Here is a 24673-nt window from a genome sequence, read left to right as displayed (position 1 = left end):
CCGAATGAAGTCCATCCAGGTTCTTATGATGGAGTCAGGAGTTGGTCACCAGAACTCCTAATCTACTCATTATAATTCCATCGTGCTTGGGCTCAAAAGATTTGCCCTGACGAACACCATCGATCTAGATGAGGTCCAGGGTCTCATGACGGAGTCAGGAGTTGGTCACCAGAACTCCCCAGAACTCCTAATCTACTCATCATAACTCCATCGAGTTTGGGCTCAATAGATTTACCCTGATGAGCACCATAAATCTAGATGAAGTCCAGGGTCTCATGATGGAGTCAGGAGTAGGTCACTAGAACTCCTAATCTACTCATTATAATTCCATCGTATTCGAGCTCAATAGATTTGCCCTGACGAGTACCATCGATCTAAATGAAGTCCAGGGTCTCATGATGGAGTCAGGAGTTGGTCACCAGAACTCCTAATCTACTCATCATAACTCCATCGTGTATGGGCTCAATAGAGTTGCCCTGACGAGCACCATCGATCTAGATGAAGTCCAGGGTCTCATGATGGAGTCAGGAGTTGGTCACCATAATTCCTAATCTACTCATCATAACTCCATCGTGTTTGGGCTCAATAGATTTGCCCTCACGAGCACCATCAATCTAGATGATGTTCAGGGTCTCATGATGGAGTCAGGAGTTGGTCACCAGAACTCGTAATCTATTTATCATAACTCCATCGTGTTTGGGCTCAATAGATTTACTCCGACAAGCACCATCAAATTACCATTATGATGAATAGATTAGGAATTCTGGTGACCAACTACTGAGTCCATCATGAGACCCTCGACTTAATCTAGATCGATGGTACTCGTCAGGGCAAATCTTTTGAGCCCAAACACGATGGAGTTATGATGAATAGACTAGGAGTTCTGGTGATCAACTCCTGAGTCCATCATGAGACCCTGGACCTGATCTAGATTGATGGTGCTCGTCAGGGCAACTCTATTGAGCCCATACACGATGGAGTTATGATGAGTAAATTAGGAGTTCTGGTGACCAACTCCTGACTCCATCATGAGACCCTGGACCTCATCTAGATCGATGGTGCTCGTCAGGGCAAATCTTTTGAGCCCAAACACGTTGGAATTATAATGAGTAGATTAGGAGTTCTAGTGACCAACTCCTGACTCCATCATGAGACCCTGGACTTTATCTAGATTGATGATGCTCGTCAGGGCAAATCTATTGAGCCCAAACACGATGAGGTTATGATGAGTAGTTTAGGAGTTCTGGTGACCAACTCCTGACTCCATCATGAGACCCTGGACCTCATCTAGATCGATGGTGTTCATCAGGGCAAATCTATTGAGCCCAAACACGATGGAGTTATGATGAGTAGATTAGGAGTTCTGGTGACCAACTCCTGACTCCATCATGAGACCCTGGACCTCATCTAGATCGATGGTGCTCATCAGGGCAAATCGTTTGAGCCCAAACACGTTGGAATTATAATGAGTAGATTAGGAGTTCTAGTGACCAACTCCTGACTCCATCATGAGACCCTGGACTTTATCTAGATTGATGATGCTCGTCAGGGCAAATCTATTGAGCCCGAACACGATGAGGTTATGATGAGTAGATTAGGAGTTCTGGTGACCAACTCCTGACTCCATCATGAGACCCTGGGCCTCATCTAGATCGATGGTGTTCATCAGGGCAAATCTATTGAGCCCAAACACGATGGAGTTATGATGAGTAGATTAGGAGTTCTGGTAACCAGCTCCTGACTCCATCATGAGACCCTGGACCTCATCTAGATTGATGGTGCTCGTCAGGGCAACTCTATTGAACCCAAACACGATGGAGTTATGATGAGTAGATTAGGAGTTCTGGTGACCAGCTCCTGACTCCATCATGAGACCCTGGACCTCATCTAGATTGAAGGTGCTCATCAGGGCAACTCTGTTGAGCCCAAACACGATGGAATTATAATGAGTAGATTAGGAGTTCTAGTGACCAACTCCTGACTCCATCATGAGACCCTGGACCTCATCTAGATCGATGGTGTTCGTCAGGGCAAATCTTTTGAGCCCAAACACGATGGGATTATAATTAGTAGATTAGGAGTTCTGGTGACCAACTCCTGACTCCATCATGAGAACTTGGACTTCATCCGGGTCAAAAATAATAATGCAAACCCTAACGTAATTTCAAGTGAAAATGCGTTTTTCAGAAAATCGCAGCCAAATAACACTAGACCTTACTCATAGTGTTGTGTTCCTGCCGGTGAGTAAGGTTGCCAGAGCTCAACGAGGGGGGGAGGGGGTTAGGGTCGGCAACGCGCATGTAACTCCTCTGGAGTTGCAGGCGTACATACGCGGGCCGTATGCTTGTTTGCCACCGACTTAGTATAAAAAAAAAAGTAACACTGAAAATCCATCAATAAGCGAGTCTGTTAGGCATACTGTAAAAAATGAACTTTTATTAAGATTTTCTAATCGCAGTATATAGCACTTCTCGGAACTCCGTAGCTGATTACGATCGCAACGAATGCCTGACAATCGAGCACAGGTCCGTCCTCTAAGCGCGCTCCGCGCGGACTGAGAGCGGGGCGTCGCTGCTGCGTGATTTATACGTGTTTTAAAAAAATATAAATTTACGGCAATGTAGGTCCCATAGTTACGATTTTTTTTTAATAGGTTAACATAAAGTTACAGTTTGCTATAATATTATTTTTAAAGCAAAATATGCGTACAATTTGCGGAAATAAAATATAATAAAACCCTGTTTTCGCCAAAAAAATGAAGAAAACTCGGAAGGTATTTTATCAGTTTTTTCAAATGAATCTTCGATTGTTAATCATTCCAGCCCCTCGTACGAGATATGTTGAATCAAATTGTAGTCATTCATGTACCAAATGATTCTTGTTTATAGCAAAATTGAGAACCGAAACGCCACATCTCATTGCAAAATTTGGAAAAGACTCCCAAAAAACCTCATTAAAAAAGAGGTTTAAAAGAGAAAATGAAAATTTGAACTGTTGGAGCCCCTAGTTTAGGAAACGATTATTTAAGTACGTTATCAGTTTTTGAATAAATACTAATAGTTACGTCGTAATCTTGAATGAAAAAGGAAGCATTTTACAAAATACGCTCGTCTGTAGGAATAAGGACTCTTAACTCACAAACTCATAAACATTATGTTAATGTTGTACGAGTATGTGTTGTTGCTGCGTTTGTTTGGGTAAATTTTTAAAAACTCATCTTCGTCCCATTTTACCTTCGTCTCAGATCTCACACACTCGTATCAACAAATTACTTAAGACTGGGTCGACCGTCCATTAACTCCCTCATTAGGGGGATTGTGTTTTCTAATAAACCAATCCATTTCTGTACAATCTCTGTATTACCTAATGTTGTAGTCCTACTGATTCCTCAACTTTTGGTCTTTGTCACATAGTTTTATTTTGCTTATTTTTTGTTTTATCACCATAACGGCAAATGGTAGCCACATTTTTTCAGTTTAGGTGGTGAAGTCAAAAGTAAGTAAATAAATAAATAAAATTGTCCAAAAATGTTTTCTTAACCCTCTGGTTAAATGACTCTTCATTAATACTATTGAGCGTTGGGGAGCTTTGAACTCGCGACCTTCTGTGTTTTCTGCCAAATTAAGGATTAATATACTGAATAAATAAATTGGTTTATTAGAAAACAGAATCGTCTACCCCTGATCCCCACTGGACTGTCGACTTAGTCTTAAGACGAAAGGATACGACCGCGCGATATAGCCATTTCATACAAACGTAATAGTCGTAATTTTCCTCTTTGGATATTAAAATTATTGAAAATATTTTGACACAATTCGATGTATGTCTACCACAGCTATGCCCATTCGTAGGTTTTTTTTTTGAATTTTTAATTAATATTAGAGTTAGAAGCATTTAAAATTTGTATTGAATTTGTATTTCGCTTTTAATTCTTATAAAAAAAATCTACTCGTAATATAAGTAGTCAAACGAAGGAAAATGGGGACTGCGTTTGTATGGAGATGGAGAAGCCCGCTTTCCTCTTATGTAACTGTTTGAAATTGTATAAAATGTAGATGTAACACATTTCATAGAAATGCTTCCATCACATTATAATGCCCCTGTCAAAGCCATTTGTCCAACGACAGGCATCGTTTCGGCGTTCTCATCAAGCTTAAGGCTGCCAATCAATAAGAAAATGGCGAAAATAAGTAAGGGAAAATACGAACAGCGGGCGTCCCAATTTTTAGTTCAGTTTTATCTGCGAGTCGAGGCCTGTCCCCGCCGCAACCGGAGTGCACGAACAATATGGTTAGGATAATTTTATTTTTACAAGCTTTTTATTAACTTGCAATGTATCTACATAAGTTTGACGGGTCAAAAATGCAAGTTAAATTTGACCCACTTCTCGGTTTCCTATGAAGCTCAAAATTTGCATACATATGTAAGTTGGGTGACAATGCAATATTATGGTACCATCGAGCTAATCTGATGATGGAGACAGGTGGCTATAGGAGCTCTGTGATAAAACATTGCAAACTAATTAATTGTGTTTGGGGTTTTTAGAATTGTCGCGACGAGTATTACCTATAGCCGTCTGTGGATAGAAAAGTATAGTCAGCGATAGTAGCTTGCAACAAAAATGAAATTTTTGGCAAATAATTTTTACAAGCTTCTTTTCTTACTTATAATTTTATGTTATTTTTTATCTTGAGCGCTTTCTAGAATTTTGATTGACTTGAGACTTTTTGCTGACGGTATATTTACCTCTTGATTTTGTTATAAGATAAGAATGTAAAAATACGAACGAATCTATTCACAAGTGCTTATTAGGATACGAGTACTAAGTATATTTACCACATTGATTTCATAAGGTTTCAAAAATTCAATTTTCTTAACTCAATTAAGTCGCAGGAATGATTATGTACTTCGCATTCAAAGCAAAAAGCAAGACATTCATTTTGTTTAGGATGGCAGCTTTAAGGGATTACTTTTGAGATGTTTGTGTTTGAGTGACCTTTAAAGTTTGCGATTGCCTATTGAAAGCGTACGGAACGGTGGGTGCGTGGTTTATTAGACGTAACGCCGTGAAATGTGAAACGCCGCTTTGCTGGAGATACACAATTAATACCTACTCTTCTGTCAATTTGTATTTACGTACTTAATAAGTTAGTAGGTATATTAAGTATTGTTCAAAAGACATGCATGACTTGACCACCAGAGTGTTTAATAAAGTTTCTTGCAATAACTGTTTCCACCTGGTATTCTAAAAAAACCTTTTTAACTGCTGTGTATAACTACCACTGTTACAAGTTGTCATTGACCCTCCAACAATCTCACGCGGGAGGTGATAGTTTTTCGCTCACGTCCGTACCTCGCAACACATGCCTCGCAGTTATCCTTCCCTTGTTTTGTATGTACAACATACTCGCTGTTTCCACTAGAGCTGTGCTGAGCGATGTAAGGTAAATGAAATATTTCTATTGGTGGACAAACACGTCCTCGCTACGCTTGGCATTCTCGCACATCTCTGTTGGAAACGCAACCTAATTAGATACAAATAGGCCTGGTCCCACCTTGCCCAGTTATTCTAGTTTTCTAATGTCAGTAATCGGTGGATATTGTTCCGTTATTGTTGTAGGCCGCGGACAGGCGTGCTAGGCGCGCTGCAGAGGGTCGTGCGGCCGGTTCTGTGACTAACGAGGATCCTCGCCCAAGGCACGGGTGGCGGATTGTAAGTATATTTACTTTCAGTAATGTTTTTCACAGCCACAAATGGGCTCACCAAATTATGCTAATAGACAATAAAACAGTTCAACTTAAAGTAATTAAGCAAGACGCTCCACTTCTTCGGTTAGTATTAGTTGAAATTGTAAACTTAACGACGTATATAGTAGGTAATATACTTAACTTAGACTAATTACCGGACTATTTATTGTGTAATATATTAAATGTACTAATTTACATGATAACTAAAATCATAGGAATACAATGTCCTATACAGGTTGCTTATTTAGTTTAGTCACCTGCAATAATTTACGGGGTTAATATATAGGTCATACTCAGTAACTTTTACTATGGGATCAACACCGAAATCGCGAAAAAAATGTTTATTTCATACATTTTGGCTGCCTGACCTTGACATTTTCTATGAGAGAGTAAATTTCTTCTTTTCGGGGTTGATCCCATAGTAAAAGTTGCTCAATATGACTTATACTTGTATATTTACCCCAAAAATTATTGCAGGTGACTAAATAATCACTCTGTTCAAATTATTTATAGAAAATGGAGTCATGGATTGTACGATTAATGAAATCTACTTAATTATTTAATTAATTACATTAAACAAATTTAGCAACCATATGTCGAATACGAAATAAAATAAAATAATTTATGAATGAAGTACACTCTAAAATACAACATAATAAACTACCAATACGGGTACGTCAGTGGCAAAAGCGCAGAAACTTAAAAATTCTCCAGAAAACTACGAAAAATAAACTGTACTCTTTTATGCAGCTGTGTTGACGGCTTGAACATCGCACGATTAAGAGTATTTGTCATAATTTGGGTAGTTATAGTAAGCTTTCAGCGCTAACCGCTATAAAAATGCCAATATTGGTTACCCATGTACGCCTACGAGTATTTCCCCAGAAAAATCACGTCAAATAGAAAATGAAGTGCCTTGATATTTTGTACAGGGAGGCATTTACATATCTTATTTACTGAAGATTTAGACTATCGCAAAAGTACTTTGATGGATGCCCTGTTGTTGCTGATACTCGTAAATACGGTAGGCCATTATTAGACTTAAAGCGTATCTAACTCAAGATAACTATTTTGGGTATCTACTCGTATAAGCTTGAAGTCTAATAAAATCGGTATAGTTTCTACCGAATATTATAGCGATTATCGTTCGTCCTCATTGTATTAAGATTGGTCCATGGGTGAGATGCTATAATTAATTTGGATACCCAGTAAGATTTTAGTTCACTACGCACTGTTGACTAGTCAGTTGAATTTTGGCAGGACTACACGCCGCTAGAATTATTTAAGAGTTATACGAACCTTACCAACCGTCAAACAATCAAAGTTAGGCTCTCATTTTAAAACGACATTCAGAAATAACATGAAATTAGAAATGAACATCCAAATAACATATTAGAGGGAGTAGAAGTTTTAGAAATAAGATAATGATCGTTGTATATTTATTTTTTGCAACAATAACTGGTGTACCGTACTAATAACAGTAAAGGCTTATGGCAATTATCATGTAATTTAAGCATATTGTTTTGAAATTACACGACTAAAAACAACCTACCTACTGTAAACTTTACTTAAGTCCAAATAGAAATCAGAGCCCCCAGTGTAAGTTTATTCGATTTCGTGACGTGCCGGACGTGTTTGTGTTAGTCTCATTTAGTATGGGATTTAGAAACAGCGCGCCAAGCGGAACGTTTTGGAAACTCTAAATCCCATACAAAATGAGACTAAACGCAAACGCGTACGTCACGTTACGCCATCGAATAAATTTACACTAGGGGTACATTGACTGCCATAACCTAACCATAATATTAACCAAAAATGAGACACACATACCAACGAAACTGGTACAATCTAGCAAATATAAACCTTAGAAACATAAAGGATACTATTTATTTGTGAATAAAATTAATATTTTAAGAATCCTATTATTATTATTATGTATTACATTATTATTTTTATTTATTTATATTATTTTAAATCTGTGTGGACCCCCTTTGGGTAAAAGCCTCCTCCAAAGAAATCCAGGTTGTTCTATTACTCGCTACTTCTATCCACGCTTTTCCAGCTACCTTCTCTATTTCGTCGGCCCACCTAGCGCGTGGTCGGGCTTTTGCTCTGGTGCCTCTAGGACCGGTCCAATCTACTGCTCTTTTTGTCAAAATTCATACACGAAACGATTTTATTAGCCCACTAACTATTTTTCTGAACATTTGGCTAAAAATTATGCTACCCAAAGATTTACAAAACAACAGAATTTGGAACAACACGTAGGTATTAGGTAGCTAGCTACGTAGGTGGGTGGGCAGTTAGGTAGGTAGAGAAAAATAACATCGAATAAGTTGAGCGACATTAGCAGAATACGAGGTGCACAAAGGTGAATTCGGAGCCTCGAACACGGGGCGCCGGGCCCTGAGCCAAGAGGGATTACACCCTGTTATGAATAAAATTGAATTTGCATACGTTCGGGGTCTGAAAATCCGACAAGTACGAGTCGTTCTAGCGTGGTGGCAGCAAGCTGTCATTTGAGAACGGAGGCAGCGAGCACCTGGTGCAATAAACGGAGACTTTCTTTATACTTTATAATCAAGTTACTTGCTAATGGTAATGGGATAAGGTGACAGTAGATTTCACCGACATTCAGTTTCTTATTTATGTTTTTGCAGAATGTATTTTTCTATTGCCGCCATAACAACAAAAACTTAAATTTAAATTAAGTTATAAATATAATAAGACCCATACAAAAACTATCTCTATCGTTTTCACCAAAGCGTGTTAATAGGTAGACGGTTCAAATTTAAACAGAATGGGTAAGGATTTTTATTGTACCCACAAATACAAAGTACCTAATATAAATTAAAAACGACGCCCCCATACATAAAATTTATTTTCTTTTATTTATATGGTATTTTTGTAGCTGTTTAACATACAAACCCAAAAAACAAAACTCCAGAAAAATATGGGTACATATAATAAAGATTAAAAGAAAAAATTAACACATTAAAAAAAAATTGATGATATGGTCAAGTGTGAGATGATAACTCACACTTGACCATTTTTTTAATTCTCAGAAGTAATTAAAGAAGAAAATATAAATTAACATTAGGTATATTAAATAAAAATAAATAATTGTACACAATATTGAGAACAAATCAAACTATTTTTATCATAAATTGTGATGTTTTTTTTAAGTAGGCACGTACAGTCACGTTTGAAAATATCGGTACGAAAAATGTGCCAAAATTATGTATACACTACCTTAATATGGGCCATAAAGTCGTGTGTACATATTTTTGGCACCTTTTTCATATCGATATTTTCAGGCGTGACCGTACACTATAGTATATATAAATTATGAACTGAAGTAATCATATGAGGGGAGGTACAAATATTCGCGGAATGAAGTATTTGCAAATTAAATAAAACAATAGAAATATTTTTGTTTTTCAATAGATTTACCCTCGAGTTTAATGCATTTATCAGATCGAATAATTAAATTTAACCACACCAACTGGTAAAGCTCTCCTGGTTTGATTTGTTGAAAAACTAATGAGAAAGTTGCATTTTATCCACATGTGGGGCAAAGTAATCAGATGCAAATTTTGAGTCGTTTCCTTATGTTAGCTGGTAGAATTGACTTTTATATGATGATTATGGATGATTTTTTTTTAATTAAGTTCATTTGGATTTGATTTGGTTTGTTTTTTTTTTGGTATTTCATAGTCATAGTTAGTATTTTCCTCGCGTTGGTGTGGTGAAAAATGCTGTGTTTCACTCGGAGGCAAAGTTTGTTTAACCCTCGTGCCTTGAAATCTTCGCAACGTTCAAGATTCCACTTCTCGAACCACTGGCTACGCTCGTGGTTCAAGTTTGGAATCTTTCGCTTGCTCGGGTATCAATATTAGCACGAGCGGTTAAACAAAAACTTTGCCTCTTGTAAAAAAAATAACTATTATGCAGACCATCAAAAAAAATTATCTTTGCCCTCAAAATGAGCCGAAATAGCCTCCTTCACTTATTCATCGTAACATTTTTTTTCCTAGTAGTTCTTTTTTTTAATTTGGGAACAAATAATAATCGCTGGAGGCCAGATCCGGGCTGTAGGGTGGGTGAACCAGCGATTCGAAGCCGCACCTGTTAAGAGCAGCAGTAGCAACATGGCTCTTGTGAACCGGTGCATTGTCGTGCAACAGCAACACACCCTTTGACAATATTCCCCGCCTTTTTCTTTAATGGCTTCACGTCTAGGTCTTTCTAATAGCATTGCATAATATGTCCCAGTTATGGTAACACCCTTGTCCTTGTAATCGATAATGAGAATTCCTTTCGAATCAGAATGACTCAGGTTCAAAATGATGAACCCAAGTCTCATCTCCAGTCACAAATCGTTCCAATACGTGGGTAGGATTGTCACCACACAGATTCAAAGATTGCTTCTATGAAACATAAAAGCAATTTAAAAATTTATAAACTACCTAGTTGTTGCATCTGCTGCGGTTTGAGCATACCCGCCAAGCACTCACTTTCGTCATGCCCATGGTCCTGTAGGATCCTCAGAATTGTTGTATCTGATACACCAACTACTTAATGCTAGCTGCATTGTTTCTTTTTAAGTCGAACATCTTCTAGTACGAGTTTTTCAACTTTTTGAACGATATCCGACAATGTGACTTTAATCGGCCGTCCTGGGCGAGGATCGTCCTCAATTGACTGTGACTCTCTGTCATGTTTGAAGAGGCCATGCCACTTGTAAATCATTTTAGCAGGGCACTGGTCACCGTAGACGGCTTTCATTTCATTAATTATAAGTTACACGTTTATTTCGAAATAATTTGTTAGAAGGGCGATGTCTTTCAAACAAATGACGGTTTTGAATTGACAATTATATTTTTTTTTTCTAAAGAGTTCTCATACCCGATAAGCAACAAGGTTTTGTACCATTTTACCTCCTTCTAAGTACTTTATTCCGCAAATATTTGTACCTCCCCTCGTATATAAGTAAAAGAAAAAGTGACGAAGCCCTCCAGTGTTGAATCTATTTCAGTTTATAAATTAAATAATGTAGGTAAGTTCTGTAGGTACCTATTTGTTCTCATTGTACGAGTAGGATTTGACTAACTAAAAGCGTATTCTGATTGTAATAACAGGTTATAAATTTGATCTTGGTTTGTTATGGATATGATCTGTCAGTGTCAAAAGGGATTTTTTTCAACCAGAAACGTCACCTTTGATACCGACAGATCACGATCTACCTGACATTAACCTGTTATTATTATCAGAATGCGCCTCCAGTAGGGCTATGAATCATCATTCATAGCCCTCTGGAGGCTCTTTATCTTTTGTCACCATGCCTGTCACGTTCTAACAAGTATGTTAGTGCGAAAGTGACGGGCAAAGTTACAAGCGATAAAAATGGAACCATGCTGCCAATGCTGGTCGCATTTTAGACAGTTTCTTAAATCTTGACTGTGCTTTAGGTACACTGGTCAACTCTCAAAATCTCACGCAAAACTTGTGTTATCAATATTTTCATAGACATTTTGCTCCTGCTTCTCTAACTCAATTTTAGCATCTTTAAGTATTTTTCACCACATCAGCTCGTAAAGGCTCTCTTTATAAGTTGCATTTTATCGACAAGAGTGGCCAAGTAATCTAAGGCAAATTTTGAGCTGTTTGCTCATGTTGGCATTTTGAGTGATGATTTTGGATGATAGATATTTAATAATGTTCATTTCGACTTGATTTTTACAGGTAATTTATTTCCCTCGCGTTGGTGTGGTGAAAAATGTTTTGTTCATTCGGGAGAAATGTTAAATGTTGTTACACTCTCGTGCCTTGAAACCCTCGCTACAATCAAGATTCCATTTTTCTAACCACTCGCTACGCTAGTTTCAATTATGAAATTGTTTGTTTGCTCGAATATCAATATAGCACGCGGAATTGCATTTTGCACCCTTGTAAAACGAATAACTATTGTTAATTCATAACATTCATAACATACGTTAATTCGGTGTGAACATTATAGAAACTTGGAGAGCAATGCGGTTATCACACTAATGCGGATCCGCACTCCGCTTTAGTATGTGAGCGAGACAGTTCCAGAGCAGATCGCTTGCACAGAGGATCCATTGCGCATTCATTGAGCATACGGCTGGCCTAAAGGGCTAAATGTATCTAATTCAAATCGTTATGTTTCAGAGGCGTGGGGCGCGGCGCGTGGCGGCGGCGCGGGCGCGGCGGGCGGCATGATGACGCGGCGTCCGCCACCATGACGCTGCCGCCGCCCGCGCGCCCCGCGCTCCCCGCGCACCCCGCCCACCCCTCCGCGCATCGCGCCATGCGCTATTACCGCATATGGATATATGCATGCAACGGCGCGTTGCTCCTGGGTTCGTTAGCATTCTGTGCGGCCGCGGGGCGCGCACTCGCAGACTACCGCCGCGCTCTTGTCCCTGGCCTGAACGCCGCACAACCAGGTTTTCTGTACGGCTATGCGGCGCTACCTGTGCAAACAGGTTTGCTGCAGATGCTCGGATGTGTCGCGGCGCTTCGTCTCTCAGAGCGATTGCTTAACGCATACTGGTTTGCTCTTCTGGCGCTGCTTGTCGGTGACGCGGCCATTGGTGTTTACTGGGCTTTCCGATTTGAGCGAGTCTGTCGAGAACTGCGTCCCCAACTAAAGTTACGCCTGCTTAGAGATTACGAAACAGATGCGGAATTTACGGAAGCCTGGGATCGCCTCCAAAGAGAACAGCGCTGCTGCGGGGTGACTGGACCGGCCGACTTCGCGCACCTAAACCGAACATCACTGCCCGCGAGCTGTTGCCGCATGCCGGCGCACACGCCTGCCACCACTCCGGCACTGTTTGCCGCCACGTCCAGCACGTCGCTCGCCACCTTCACGCCCGCCCACTGCGTTCCACATACTGCGGCGTGCGCGGACCGATTACAGAATTGGACTCGAAGAACTGCGGACGCGTTGTTTGTGCTAGGTTACTGTGTGATCGCGTTTTTGAAGTTATGTTTTCTCGGAATTTTACGATACGAGATAAAAGAGATGATTCAAAAAATTAGACTTATTCGAAGCGAGCTCGGAGCCGGTGAACTTCTAGATGGCAGTCCGATCCATGGCGGGCCATTGTCACAGACGGTGATAGTAAACGCCGTAAATGCGAATGGCGGCGTGCGGGCTCATGGTGGTAGTCCAGAGCGTGCAGGTGAACGCGATGCGCTGCTCGGACGCCTATCGGACACGTGCTCGCGGCGTGGCACACACGACGATCCTTTGGCGTCGAAAACATTAAACGGGAACAACAATTGTGAGATGCGCGAGTTGGCACGAGGAGAGTACAGACCGTTGGCGGCAGACAGTGCGGCAACTCGGATCTGACTAAGATGTTACCTGGAGCGGCTGTTCGGGCGGCGCTGGCGCTCGTTTCCTGCGAGCGGGTGCGAGGCGGAGCTGCTGGCGGCGCACGCGGCGGCAGGCTCGCGCGCGCGCCGCGCCGGCGCCCGCGTTCGTCTCGACACGCGCCGCCACACCCGCTCCGAGTTCGAGCTGTGACTGCTCTAATGCGCTTGCCGACGCGCCCGAATCCACTTCTAATCGCTCTGTTGTCCTTTTTATGCCGAGTGCCGAATTTTTCAGTAACTTTTGCAAGTTTATAGTGGTAGATAAAATCCCGACTAATTGATGACACTCCGCCAGTGAAGTGTTTTCGGAAGAAGGGCGTTGTGAACAAACAAAAAGGACAAGTGTGGAATGACTGTAGTTTATCGTATATACAATATATATTGGTGAAATTGAACCCACGAGCAAAGCTTGTGTTTAGTTCCTATATTTATGCTTGGCAGTTACGATTTTGTTGATGTAACATACTTGGATAGGTAGGGCGTTTTTCAAGATTCACAGTGAAAAACATAAATTATATGTCACTTTATAATGCATCATTAATAATACCTACTCAACAATAACACTATAATGATATCGTTTGTATCATGAAACCGCTGAAAAATCAAGGGCGATCAGAAGAGTGCATGCACATCAAGCGTTAACAGCAACGCATAACCTATTTCTCTCGGGCGAAGAAATATTGTCTAACTTACGTACTGAATAAAATATTGTGTTTAGCAATAGGTTAACTTTTGGGTATTTGTATCTATTATGTAGAATTTTATCACATTACTTTCATGTAATTAAGTGAATATCACATTATTTTAATAAATAATATTATAAAGGCGTAAGACATTTGCATGGATTAGAATCGATACTACTTTGATATCTCAGCTTTACCACCTACATAAATTATTGATACAAGAGATTTTCAACGAACAAAATAACCAAATATGAAACAATTAGCAAATTTTCTACTACATAGACAATAATGTTTCTATAGTCCTTAGTGGAATGTTACAAAATGAATATTATGATGCACGAATATCCGTACAGCGTCCGCGGCCGCGTAGACTCTAGACAGTACGCAGCGGCCGGACCGCACCGCTTACCGTAGAATACGACCCCTCGCAGTGGTCGGCGCTCGGCGCATCAAGTCGGCCAGAGACCAGCTTCTCACCCCAATCTTCACAAACATCAGCAAATTCAACACAAAGCTAACAGACACGCTCCTTGTTTTTTTCATCAATACCGAATTTCATTTAAAGATAATTGGAAGCCCAGTGTCGGGTAACCATTTTATGTTTGAAAGATCTATTCACAAAAGACTTGTAAAATAAGTAACACAACCTCATTATAAAAACTTGTAAAAAAAAATGCGCGGCTAAATGTGTCCGGGCGCTCCCCATGCGTACTTAAAAACGTAGCCATGTGCGTTAGTTTGACGAGCATAGATGTAATTGACGAGAGCTTACTTACCAGCAGGATCGGGAGAGCGGGCCTGCGCTCGCGCCGCACGTCCCGGACTCTATTTATGTAAATAAATTATCATAATTTGTACATGCGTAGTATGCGAGTAAATGTGCATGGACAGATTGAAAAATAGTACTGATATGAGCTTAAAAGACGTAGTGCCTACGATTTATGCTTTTAAAATGTTGAAAGAACATTCTCATCCTTTTTTTATGGCAGAGGAATTTGAACGTTTCGTACGATGTACATCAGAATAAGAACATACAAACTTACACATTTTTGAAGGGCTGAATCCCCACGTACATTAATAAAATTATACCTAACTACATTTCTGAAGTATTGCTTTTGAAATGAGTACAATGTGTTGCTAAACGACGTGAGTTCGGGTAGGTATGTTAAATAAGGCTGTGTCAGAATTAAATGTCTAGCAATGTGGTTTAAAATCTGTACCTTATATGAAACGTCTTGCAATATGAAGGAGCGTAAATACAGAAAGAGAAACTAAGGTGTAGGTACGTAAGCCGGCAGACGCGTCCGCGTCTCGGCGGCCTTAGCGCACAGCGCACCGGACTGGTACGTCGCGTCAAAAAACGCAATTGTTTGTATCTACCTATTATGAAATAACTTTATAGATATACATTATATTGTACCTAATAATGATTACGAAATTATGTATTATGTTTGCTTAGAGTAATAGTATTTTGTGAATTTGAGCAGAAAAATAGTTTTTTAATATTGGTGTCATATGAATGTACCAACCAATCTTATTATAAATTGTATATTCGGAAAGTTGAATAATTTGTAGCTAGGATCCAATCTAAATCCTACATCTCTTCCAAAAAAAAAAACGGTATAATGACATGTGCCTTGGCTTATAGAATCGTATAATTGATGTTATTTTCAATTAAATAATCTGTTAAAAGTGCGACATACATAAATACGACTCGTCTTTGAAGTGCTGCCTATGTGCACTGCGTGGCGAAGGCCAGCCGCGATACCTACCTACCTGTCAATTTTTTTAGACAGTTGCTCTACTGCTTTTTTGTGTTTGCTAATCCACCTAACCCATGATCATCGCACCAATTTTATAGTTAGCTTTTGCTATGAAAACCCTGGTCTCTTAGTTCATTAATAAGAATTCTGAACACCCATCAACCTGAGTACCAATGGAATAAATAATTTTACAGTGCAGAATGTTGTGTGTAAAGAAATCTATTAATATTAAGCTATTTATTGTGACGATAGACTGTGAAACGTTTCCAGGCGATGATGCTTGTTCTGTGTTGAGTTGTACAGTAGGGTTGTTCCAACTTTCCGAAGGTACGCGCTAGGCGACTGAGAGCTAATACTATCATAATAAATGCATTAAATAAACAGTTTGTTAAACAGCTTCGTTTTATTATTAAACATGTTAACATATTTACATTTTCATTGACTACCTACTCAGCTCAGAACCCCTAGTGTAAATGTATTCGATAGCGTGACGTGATGTACGCCTTTGCGTTAAGTCTCATTTTGTATGATTTAGAAACAGCGCGCCAAGCGGGACGTTCTGGAAACTCAAAACCCCGTACTAAATGAGACTTAACGCAAACGCGTAAGTCACGTCTCGCTGTCGAATAAATTTACACAAGGGGTACAGGGCCCTTATTCGACATGCTAAAAGTGACGTTTCGTGTTGATTTCCATTTGATGTGAGAAATATTGTGACTTGTCGAATTGCTATTATCACCACCTGTCAGTGAACAATATCCACACTAGAGGCGGGGCGTTGTACCGGAATAGTTTTTGGAACAGGTTATTTGTAATAGACTACTTTTAGCTTGTCGAGTATTTAAAAGTACGGACTTTGATTTCTGAAATAAAACAAATATGAAACTTTTATCACCTCGTACCTCCATTCTTACCGTTACTTTAGGTAAAATAAAATTTTGTTAACAGATAGTCGTCTGGGTGTCTGTTGTATCTAAAAATAATGTAATAATATATAACAAAAATATGACAATAGATTCATAGCCTTCACTCAAAACGTCACCATATTTCCGACCCTTACCGAAATAATAAGTCGATATTTGTATAAATAATCCTTATTTGTAAGACGCCTAAGCACGGCAAATACGTAAACTGCCTATTGGGTGGTCATACTCGTAAAACTGGTATTTTAGACGTACTTTTGGTACGAGTAACACAGACGTACTTTTGGTACGCAGTCCCAGCTCTAGTCAGGATTCTAGTTGTCAAATATAAGCGTGTCGAATACGTATTAGTTAACTGTCAAATGAAATTAGATCAACGGTAGACTTTTTTGTCGATGGGTATGGCTGCCATGTTTGGATTTATGACATTTAAAAGGGGATCCTAAGGCAGAGAGTAGTTTTACCTGTACGATTTTGATTCTTCTACTGGACGCAAGATGGAGTTAGCTGCCAAATTCCGATCAGGCTGACGCAACTAGGAAGAAAAAAGTTTTGTATGGAATTTGTTTCGCAAATTATTGCCAACGAAGAAAAAGAAAACGTCAGTGCTATTTATTCTGTCAAGTTTACATCAAGTCTACTGTCAGCCTAATTGCTTTGTTTGTTTTGAAGGCTTCAATGTTTTGTTCGGGTATTTCGTGTAATTTCTTTATTATTTAGTGCAAAAATCGAAAATAGTCAACCGTGATCAGAGTAAAGAGCGAGTTTGTTACAATGCCAGCGAGAAAACGGTTTACTAAGTGTGAAATATGTGGCAAGCGAGCCACTCGAGAAAATCACGAAAAAAGGGATTTTATGGCGAAATTTCCCTTGGATGAAGACTGGTAAGTATTGCTTTAGATACTTTTGACCTTATTTTGGGTCAGCAGGCTATAAACACATCGAAAATTAGATATTTTACATTATTTTTCGTTGTGAACTAGGGATGTACTATAACTATCGATAACTGTAGTTTTATTTGTATATCAGTGTAAATAATTAAACTAAATATGTGAAATTTCCTTAGAACTAGCAAGCAATATGACCATAATTAATTCGTCGAAGATTAATAATGCATAAATTATCTATTACTTATGCATTAATGGTCATTAGTTAACATATTTTTTTTATCTAGTGATTATTTAATATATTAACCTAAAATGTAAGAAAATTAATCTCTGTTTTTATGATAAATAGAAATATTATAGGACATTATTACACAAACTGACTTAGTACTAAAGTATGAATGGCATGTGTTGTGGGTACTTAGACAACGATATATATATATATATATATACCCACAACACATGCTATTCATACTTTAGTACTAAGTCAGTTTGTGCAATAATGTATATATATATGTACATAGACCTAATTTATAAGTATTTATAAATACATAGAAAATACCCATGTCTCAGGAACAAATATTCATGCTCATCACACTAATAAATGCCCGTTTCAGGATTTGAACCTGGGACCATCGGCTTCATAGGCAGGGTCGCTGCCAACAAGGCCAGACCCGTTCTCATGATTAACAGACATATAAATACATAAAAAGTTAAAGCATTGATAAAGGGTTGTTGATAACTGGATGCCGAAAAACATGATTTATAGATGCATATTAGCGCGAAATAATCAGTTGATCATCTCATTAGCAAACACATGGAATATAAACTGTAGATAAAGTCATGTTTTTCCAAGGCTGTATGTTTTCAGATGCAGGCAGTGGGCCAAATTTGTTGGGAACGAAGACCTGATATATCTTCCCATAGAAAAGTTACATTTATTCAAACATGTATGTGCACATCATTATGAAAATCAAGCATTTAATAAAATAAAAAAACACGACTTAAAAACTGTATTAAAATAATTCGGGTCCACATTAAGCCCGACCAGATAGTAGTCCAATGAAGAACTATCCACTATATAACATACAACTTAAATGCGGACTCGATGCTAACCTGATTTCGAGTACAAAATTTGTAGACAGGAGCCTATGTTTCAACCCTCCCCATTTTATCGATATCGATAAGAATCGTAAGCGTGTAGCGTACTACACTATTTAAATCGCTTATGTTGGTACTATGGTTCTTTGACAGTTCTTTGTCGTACATTTTGGTAATGATTTGCGAAACAAACTGATTCCACTCGCTAGTATGGAAGTCCCGTCTCTTAAAACGTAGTGATTATATTATTATGCTCTTTGACAATGACATGCAGTTGCGTCGATGTAGATCTATCATAAAAACGTACATGTGACGCATGTGACAATTGTCCAGGATGAAAGAAATATCTTGACAATTAACATAAAGCAATACAATACCACAAAATGTCAACAAGAAAACAGATTTATTATAAAAATACAAATTATATACAAAGCTTCATTTTAAAACCAATGGTCGTGGGTTCTAACCCCGGCTCTTAACAATGTGCATCTTGTATCATGTACCGATTGCTTTTCAGTAAAGTAAAATATATTATCATGAGGAAGATGGAGTAGCCCCAATAAGGTATATTTTCCCCTCTGGGTTAGAAGGTCAGATAGTAGTGAGACAGGGAGATATAGTGAAGAATGCGGAAAAACAAGCATTTATTGTGTTCTTAGGCTAGTTCTTTTTTTCAAAATTTGAAAACGAACGCAGCAGCATGCTCAAAGCCCCCTGTGAGTCAGAATCTGTTAAATTCAGGCTTAAGACGAAACAGGAGCTGAGCCCGTACACAAATTTGAGATTTTTAGGTAAAAGGTAAAAAATATCGCCGTCGCGCTGACGAGTGTGGCACCCCGTACCTAGCTAGAGACTATCCCTTGTGTGTGTACCAACAAACCAAATTTTAGACAAATATGATACGTCTTCTTCTTCTTTGTCGTTGTACTCTTTGCAGAGCGTCGTGGTCAACTGCTGATATCAGGCGCAGATGTTGCTTGCCGTACGATTTCTCGTCATTTTTCGCGGTTGGGGGCCATTCTGGCAAATGCGTTCAGGGGACCCTTCATGGCAGATTTGATTTGGTCAGTCCATCGCATAGGTGGCCTTTTGCGCGGTCTTTTTCCGTTTGCTCTACCCTGCACCACTAGACGCTCTATGGAGTCGTTGTTCCTCCTCGAGACGTGACCGAAAAAACTGAGTATGCGGGTCTTTACGAGAGTCGAAAGGCGCTGCTTGATACGGAGTTCTTTAAGGATGGAGACATTAGTCCGAAACTCGGTCCAGGATATCCCCAGCATTTTCCTCCAGCACCATATTTCTAGGGCGTCTATCGTCTTCTCCTCTGTCTTTGGGATAGTCCAGGTCTCCGCAGCGTATAAGAATATAGGAAAAACGAGGGCCCGTACAAGCCGAACCTTCGTGGTGTTTGTGACGTTTCGGTGATACGTAGCCTATACGTAAAAACTAGCCAAGACAAATCCTTTATAATTTCAGGATTTTCTACACAGCACAGAACATGGCACCCATATAGATCTCAATTCCGTTGTCGGCGAGTCAACAACGACACATATTCTTAATATTGAACTTAATTGGCTCTCATTTCACATTTATGTTTTAAATTAATTATAGGCATAGACATACCATATCCTATTGTAAGTACAAAGTTTCAGAGCAATCTAGCAAGTCATTTTAAAATGAGAGCGTAACTACATTTGTATGGAGAACCGAATTTGCTGCGGACGCACAATGTAGCATAATCGGATTAGGACCAACCTCGAAATCTCTGTAACAGTCATGAAATTTATTATGTATATAAATTAAAGGCCCCTTTTTCATGCCCAAACCATTTAACATTTGGGGACCTCGAGGAATCCGAACCATCTTGGAAAATGTGTACCATCAACACAGCAGTCAACATTAAAACTTATTAAATTCTACACAAAAAAGTCCTCGATATCTTTGCAGAACAATACATCTTGTTATAGAGAATACTTGCTGAATCTAAGTTTAACGCTTATACACTTCCAGGGGACATTCTCTTAAAAGGAAACTCGGAGGAATATGAATTCTATTTTTAACTATACATTTGTACGTGGTCTACCCCAATATTAACATTTTACTCTACTGTGACTAAACCAGAAAGAAGGGTTATGGGTGTAAGTACTGATGATTCAGTACACCCAGTAGCTAGGTATTAGGATACTGGACGGATTTTTTTAAATGACGTATCGTTAGATTCCTCTTGCCATTCACAACCTAATTTTCTTGTTCTATTAAAGAAAAATCAATACAGCCGCCTTGAGAGGACTCCGAATATTAAATCATATTTTTTCTTCTAGCGCCTAAACTATTGAGCGGAGTACAGTAAAACAGACATCAGTAGATCCACAGTTAGTATACAAGTGCTATGCAATACAAAGTTACTAAAATTAACGGAAGAAAAAGGTTTAGGGCTAAATAATACGTCATTTAAAAAATCCGTCCAGTATCCTAAGCTACAGGGTGTCCTGAATCCTCAGTACTTATACCCATAACCCTACTTTCTGGTTAAGTTGCAGTCAAGTAAAATATTGATATTGGGGTAGATTATGTACAAATGTATAGTTAAAAGTGGAATTTTTATTCTTCCAAGTTTCCTATTAAGAGAATATCGCATGAAAGGGTATAAGGGCTAAATCTGGGTTTAGCAAGTATTTTTTAAAGCAAGATCATTTTTTTTCGCAAAGATGTCTAAAACTATTTTATGTAGAATTTTATAAGCTTGAATGTTGCCTTACACGATTATTGAATAAAGAACGTAGATTTAGAGTAAAACGCGAATTTCTCCTGGATGGTCCACATTTTCCAAGATGGCTGCGGTTCCTCGAGGTCCCCAAATGTCAAATGGTGTGGGCACGAAAAAGGGGCCTTAAAGGGGCGTATATACATACCAAATTTCATGACTGTTCAGACATTTCGAGTTTGGTCCTAATCCGACTGTGCTAATGCCACTATGTATGTACGTAAACTGTAACTGTACTGCGGACTCAACCTTCACGTTATAATTTTTTAAGTATTAACGTTGACATAGTAACGAAAATAATAAACACGTCAATTGAAGTAAACAATATTATTATATGCAAGAAAATTTTGCAAAATAGGTACATTAATGATTATTATGTAAAACACCATTAATTATTGAAATAAAATTATGATTTTGTGTTAAAAAATATGAGACCAATTATACAGCCCGATTACACGGGCTACATATTAAAAATGATTATCATGGAAACAGTAAATATACACAGGTGAACAAAGTTATAGTAAAATAGGTGCATAATTTCAGAGCTTGCCTGGCCCACCTGTACCACCTACCATGACCACGGCCGTCTCCTACTATTATTTTTTTCTAATACCTATGGCCTTACTAGCGAATAGTATTCCATGTTCTCGATCCAGAATTTAAACCCTTAACTACATATTTGTGGCACTTGGGGTTGAATTTGAAACTCTAGGGCACTAGCGTGGCTCTATGAGAGCGCCTTATATAGGCTTCTGGTGACCAGAGGATCAGCATTGTTAACCAGCGCGGAAATGCACCCAGCCTTCTGGGCACCCTACCGAGCGACCAGAATATAGGGCAAATATTTTGTGTATACGTTTTTGACTTAAGTGTTTTTATCATGTTTTATATTTTAAACTTACAGATGTCGAACTACCAGCAAAGTTTTTGAAGAGGTGTAGTTTTTATATTTCCTGGTACCAAACTGATACAGGAAATTGGAACATCAGTAAATAATCTACACCGAAGACAATGAAATATAGTCACATAATACTTTAATGTTTTATTTTATTAAAGAAATCGGTAAAAAAATAACTGAAAAAGAAAATTTTTATTTTATTTGTAGTTGAATAACAAAATATGTATTTAATCTCCTTTTAACATAGGAATTCTCTTTGTGTAGGTACATATAAATAATAGGTACTTAGGTCTTGGTAAGTAATATAGACAGTACAGTAGGTCTTATCTTAATAATTTGAGATCTCATACATGCGTTCCGATATATCTGATGGCGACTGTACATACAATGGGGTCGCGTATACGAGTACAAAGAGCATTAAAATAGTTGTTGATAGACCAAGTGAGCGAGCTACTATGGTACCTATCTTTATATAAATTTTATGCATTATGTAATAGCGCAATACAGAATTTTTTTTGACAAATGTAGTATTATTTTTATAGTAATAAAGGTTATTCATGAACCATCTCGTAATTTAAAAAAAACGGACTTTATCTCTAAATCATATGCCTTATATTTACAGATGTGTTAGGTTACAACTTGGTTCGTGAATGTGGTTTAGAAGCAACTTGAGACTGGGTGCGGAGTAAATTGCATCAATTTTTTTTACAATTTTGAGCGTTTATAGAAGAATATGTGGAGCGAGCATTATTCGACGTGTAGGTGTGGGTTCAACAAAAAGATCGCATGTCAATAGTTCTTTATTGTCGTTAAAATTCAATTAATAATCGCCTTTATCGACCATCAACTGTGTGGTCACTTTTTAATTGATTGACGTTGTCAGGTACAGTTTCACTACTCGCCGCCGCATTGTTCATAGCGCATTACTTATCCTATCGAATACAAGATGTCGCTGATTCCTGTAAACTTATGTTTAAAAAAAAATACTCTTTACTCTATGCCATATATTGTAGGAAAGGAAGGGTATTCCCTGTCGTACGTCAAAAAATCCAAGATGGTGCCCAAGCCCATGGACAATAAAGTCTAGCAATAAAATCAACACTTGTCAAAATTTGACATTAGCATTCCACAGTCAGGTGACAATCAAATCAAACCGAACCACTTCGAGTTCAGAGCCATTTCAAACTATATAGTAGTAATAAACAAAGTTGATTTTTGTTTGATTATTTTTTCTATGAATGAGTTTTGATTGTTCCAAATGATAATATCCACAGTTGATAGAATCAACACTTGATACAATCAACATGCGATAGAATCAAGTGTTGATTTGATGTGGACGCGAAATTTGACAGTTGTGCATCTCGAATAAGGCCCCAGTTCTATTACAGGTTGTTGTGTATTAAAAGTTATCTGGTGTTGTCTTTAGTGCCTTTCAATTCAGTATGTTGAGCTAGTAGTTTTTGAAAAATCGTAGCGCAGTTTTATAAGACTACACGGTTACTGAATTAGGAATCTCAATGCTTTTTTATAACACTATCGATCTCTGATTTCTTGACTTTCGGAAAAAAATACAAACAGGTATAAAACGCACTTTAACAATTACTAACAATTTTTACACAAAAACTAAAGATATGAATATTGTTCCTAAAAATGCGCATTTTTATTTTTGTTTGAACGAAAGAGAATTTGAAATAGAGGTGGGTTATCAGAGAAATTTTGGCAGGTGGCAGTAAATTTACTGTGGCTACAAAGTTTTCTGTGACAATCCACCTCTATTTTAAATTCTCTTTGGTTTGTATTCACTGATTATCGGGACTTACCCCTGGGGAAGTGGTTTTTTTATACATACCTAATACAGTTATTATTAAGAATTAACAGGAGCTACTTTCAGTCATAAAATGTTAATTAATATTATCTATACATAATTATGTATCTATATGTATCTATGAAGTTGTTATATTAAGACGCACCTTACCAAATCTAGAGGATAGTGATAGTACTCGTTTACCATGTTCCTCTCTGTATATTACTTTGTGGAAAATGTTTTTATATGATTTGATGAATATTCACTTGATCATATGAATTTAAAAAATTTTGATAGTCACAAAGTTCTAGTTTTCAGAAAAAATCTATATAAAGATATAAATGCTCCAAAGTGTGATAAATTGATACTTAAACTAAAAAAACTTAATAAATATCAAATGAAACGAAACACATTTCAATGTATACTAGTTGTGTTTAAGTTACATTATAATGTGTAAAAAATACTTTATATAATGTTAAAATACAGAAAGGAAAAGGGTACTACGTTTGTATAGAAAAACGTTTTCGCGCGATCATCGTCCACTTTTGGCTTAACCGCTTTTATAAGCTGGGCTACCTATTTAAAAATATTTAAATAGGTAGATGATTCCTTAGGATCTCCAGCCCAGCAATAATCTTAAGATAATGATGATGATAGTAGATTTTTTTAAAGATAAACCAATATCGTCAAATGTTTAC

At 38.1% G+C, this 24673-nt stretch overlaps 2 protein-coding genes across 7 annotated transcripts in view; one reads left to right on the top strand and one right to left on the bottom strand.

Annotated features, from left to right (window-relative positions):
- LOC133521481 (CD82 antigen-like) overlaps positions 1-15996 on the top strand; it is a 97363-nt gene extending 81367 nt beyond the window's left edge. For 4 of the 6 annotated variants that reach the window (XM_061856511.1, XM_061856496.1, XM_061856504.1 and 1 more), the window contains 2 exons: positions 5621-5713; positions 11941-15996. In XM_061856511.1, the coding sequence (XP_061712495.1) occupies positions 12011-13132 (1122 nt within the window). In that variant the 5' untranslated portion in view covers positions 5621-5713; positions 11941-12010 and the 3' untranslated portion in view covers positions 13133-15996. The remainder of the gene's footprint in view (positions 1-5620; positions 5714-11940) is intronic. The other 2 variants (XM_061856480.1, XM_061856473.1) reach the window with 1 other exon arrangement.
- Positions 1-24673, bottom strand: part of LOC133521470 (pseudouridine-5'-phosphate glycosidase) — a 180593-nt gene that overhangs the window by 115115 nt on the left and 40805 nt on the right. The gene's annotated exons all lie outside the window — the stretch shown is intronic.

This window comes from Cydia pomonella, chromosome 1, assembly GCF_033807575.1.
Source record: "Cydia pomonella isolate Wapato2018A chromosome 1, ilCydPomo1, whole genome shotgun sequence".
In the NCBI taxonomy this organism is placed as follows: Eukaryota; Metazoa; Arthropoda; class Insecta; order Lepidoptera; family Tortricidae; genus Cydia; species Cydia pomonella.
Note: the sequence above shows the minus strand (reverse complement) of the source record. Positions and strands in the feature narration are given on the sequence as shown.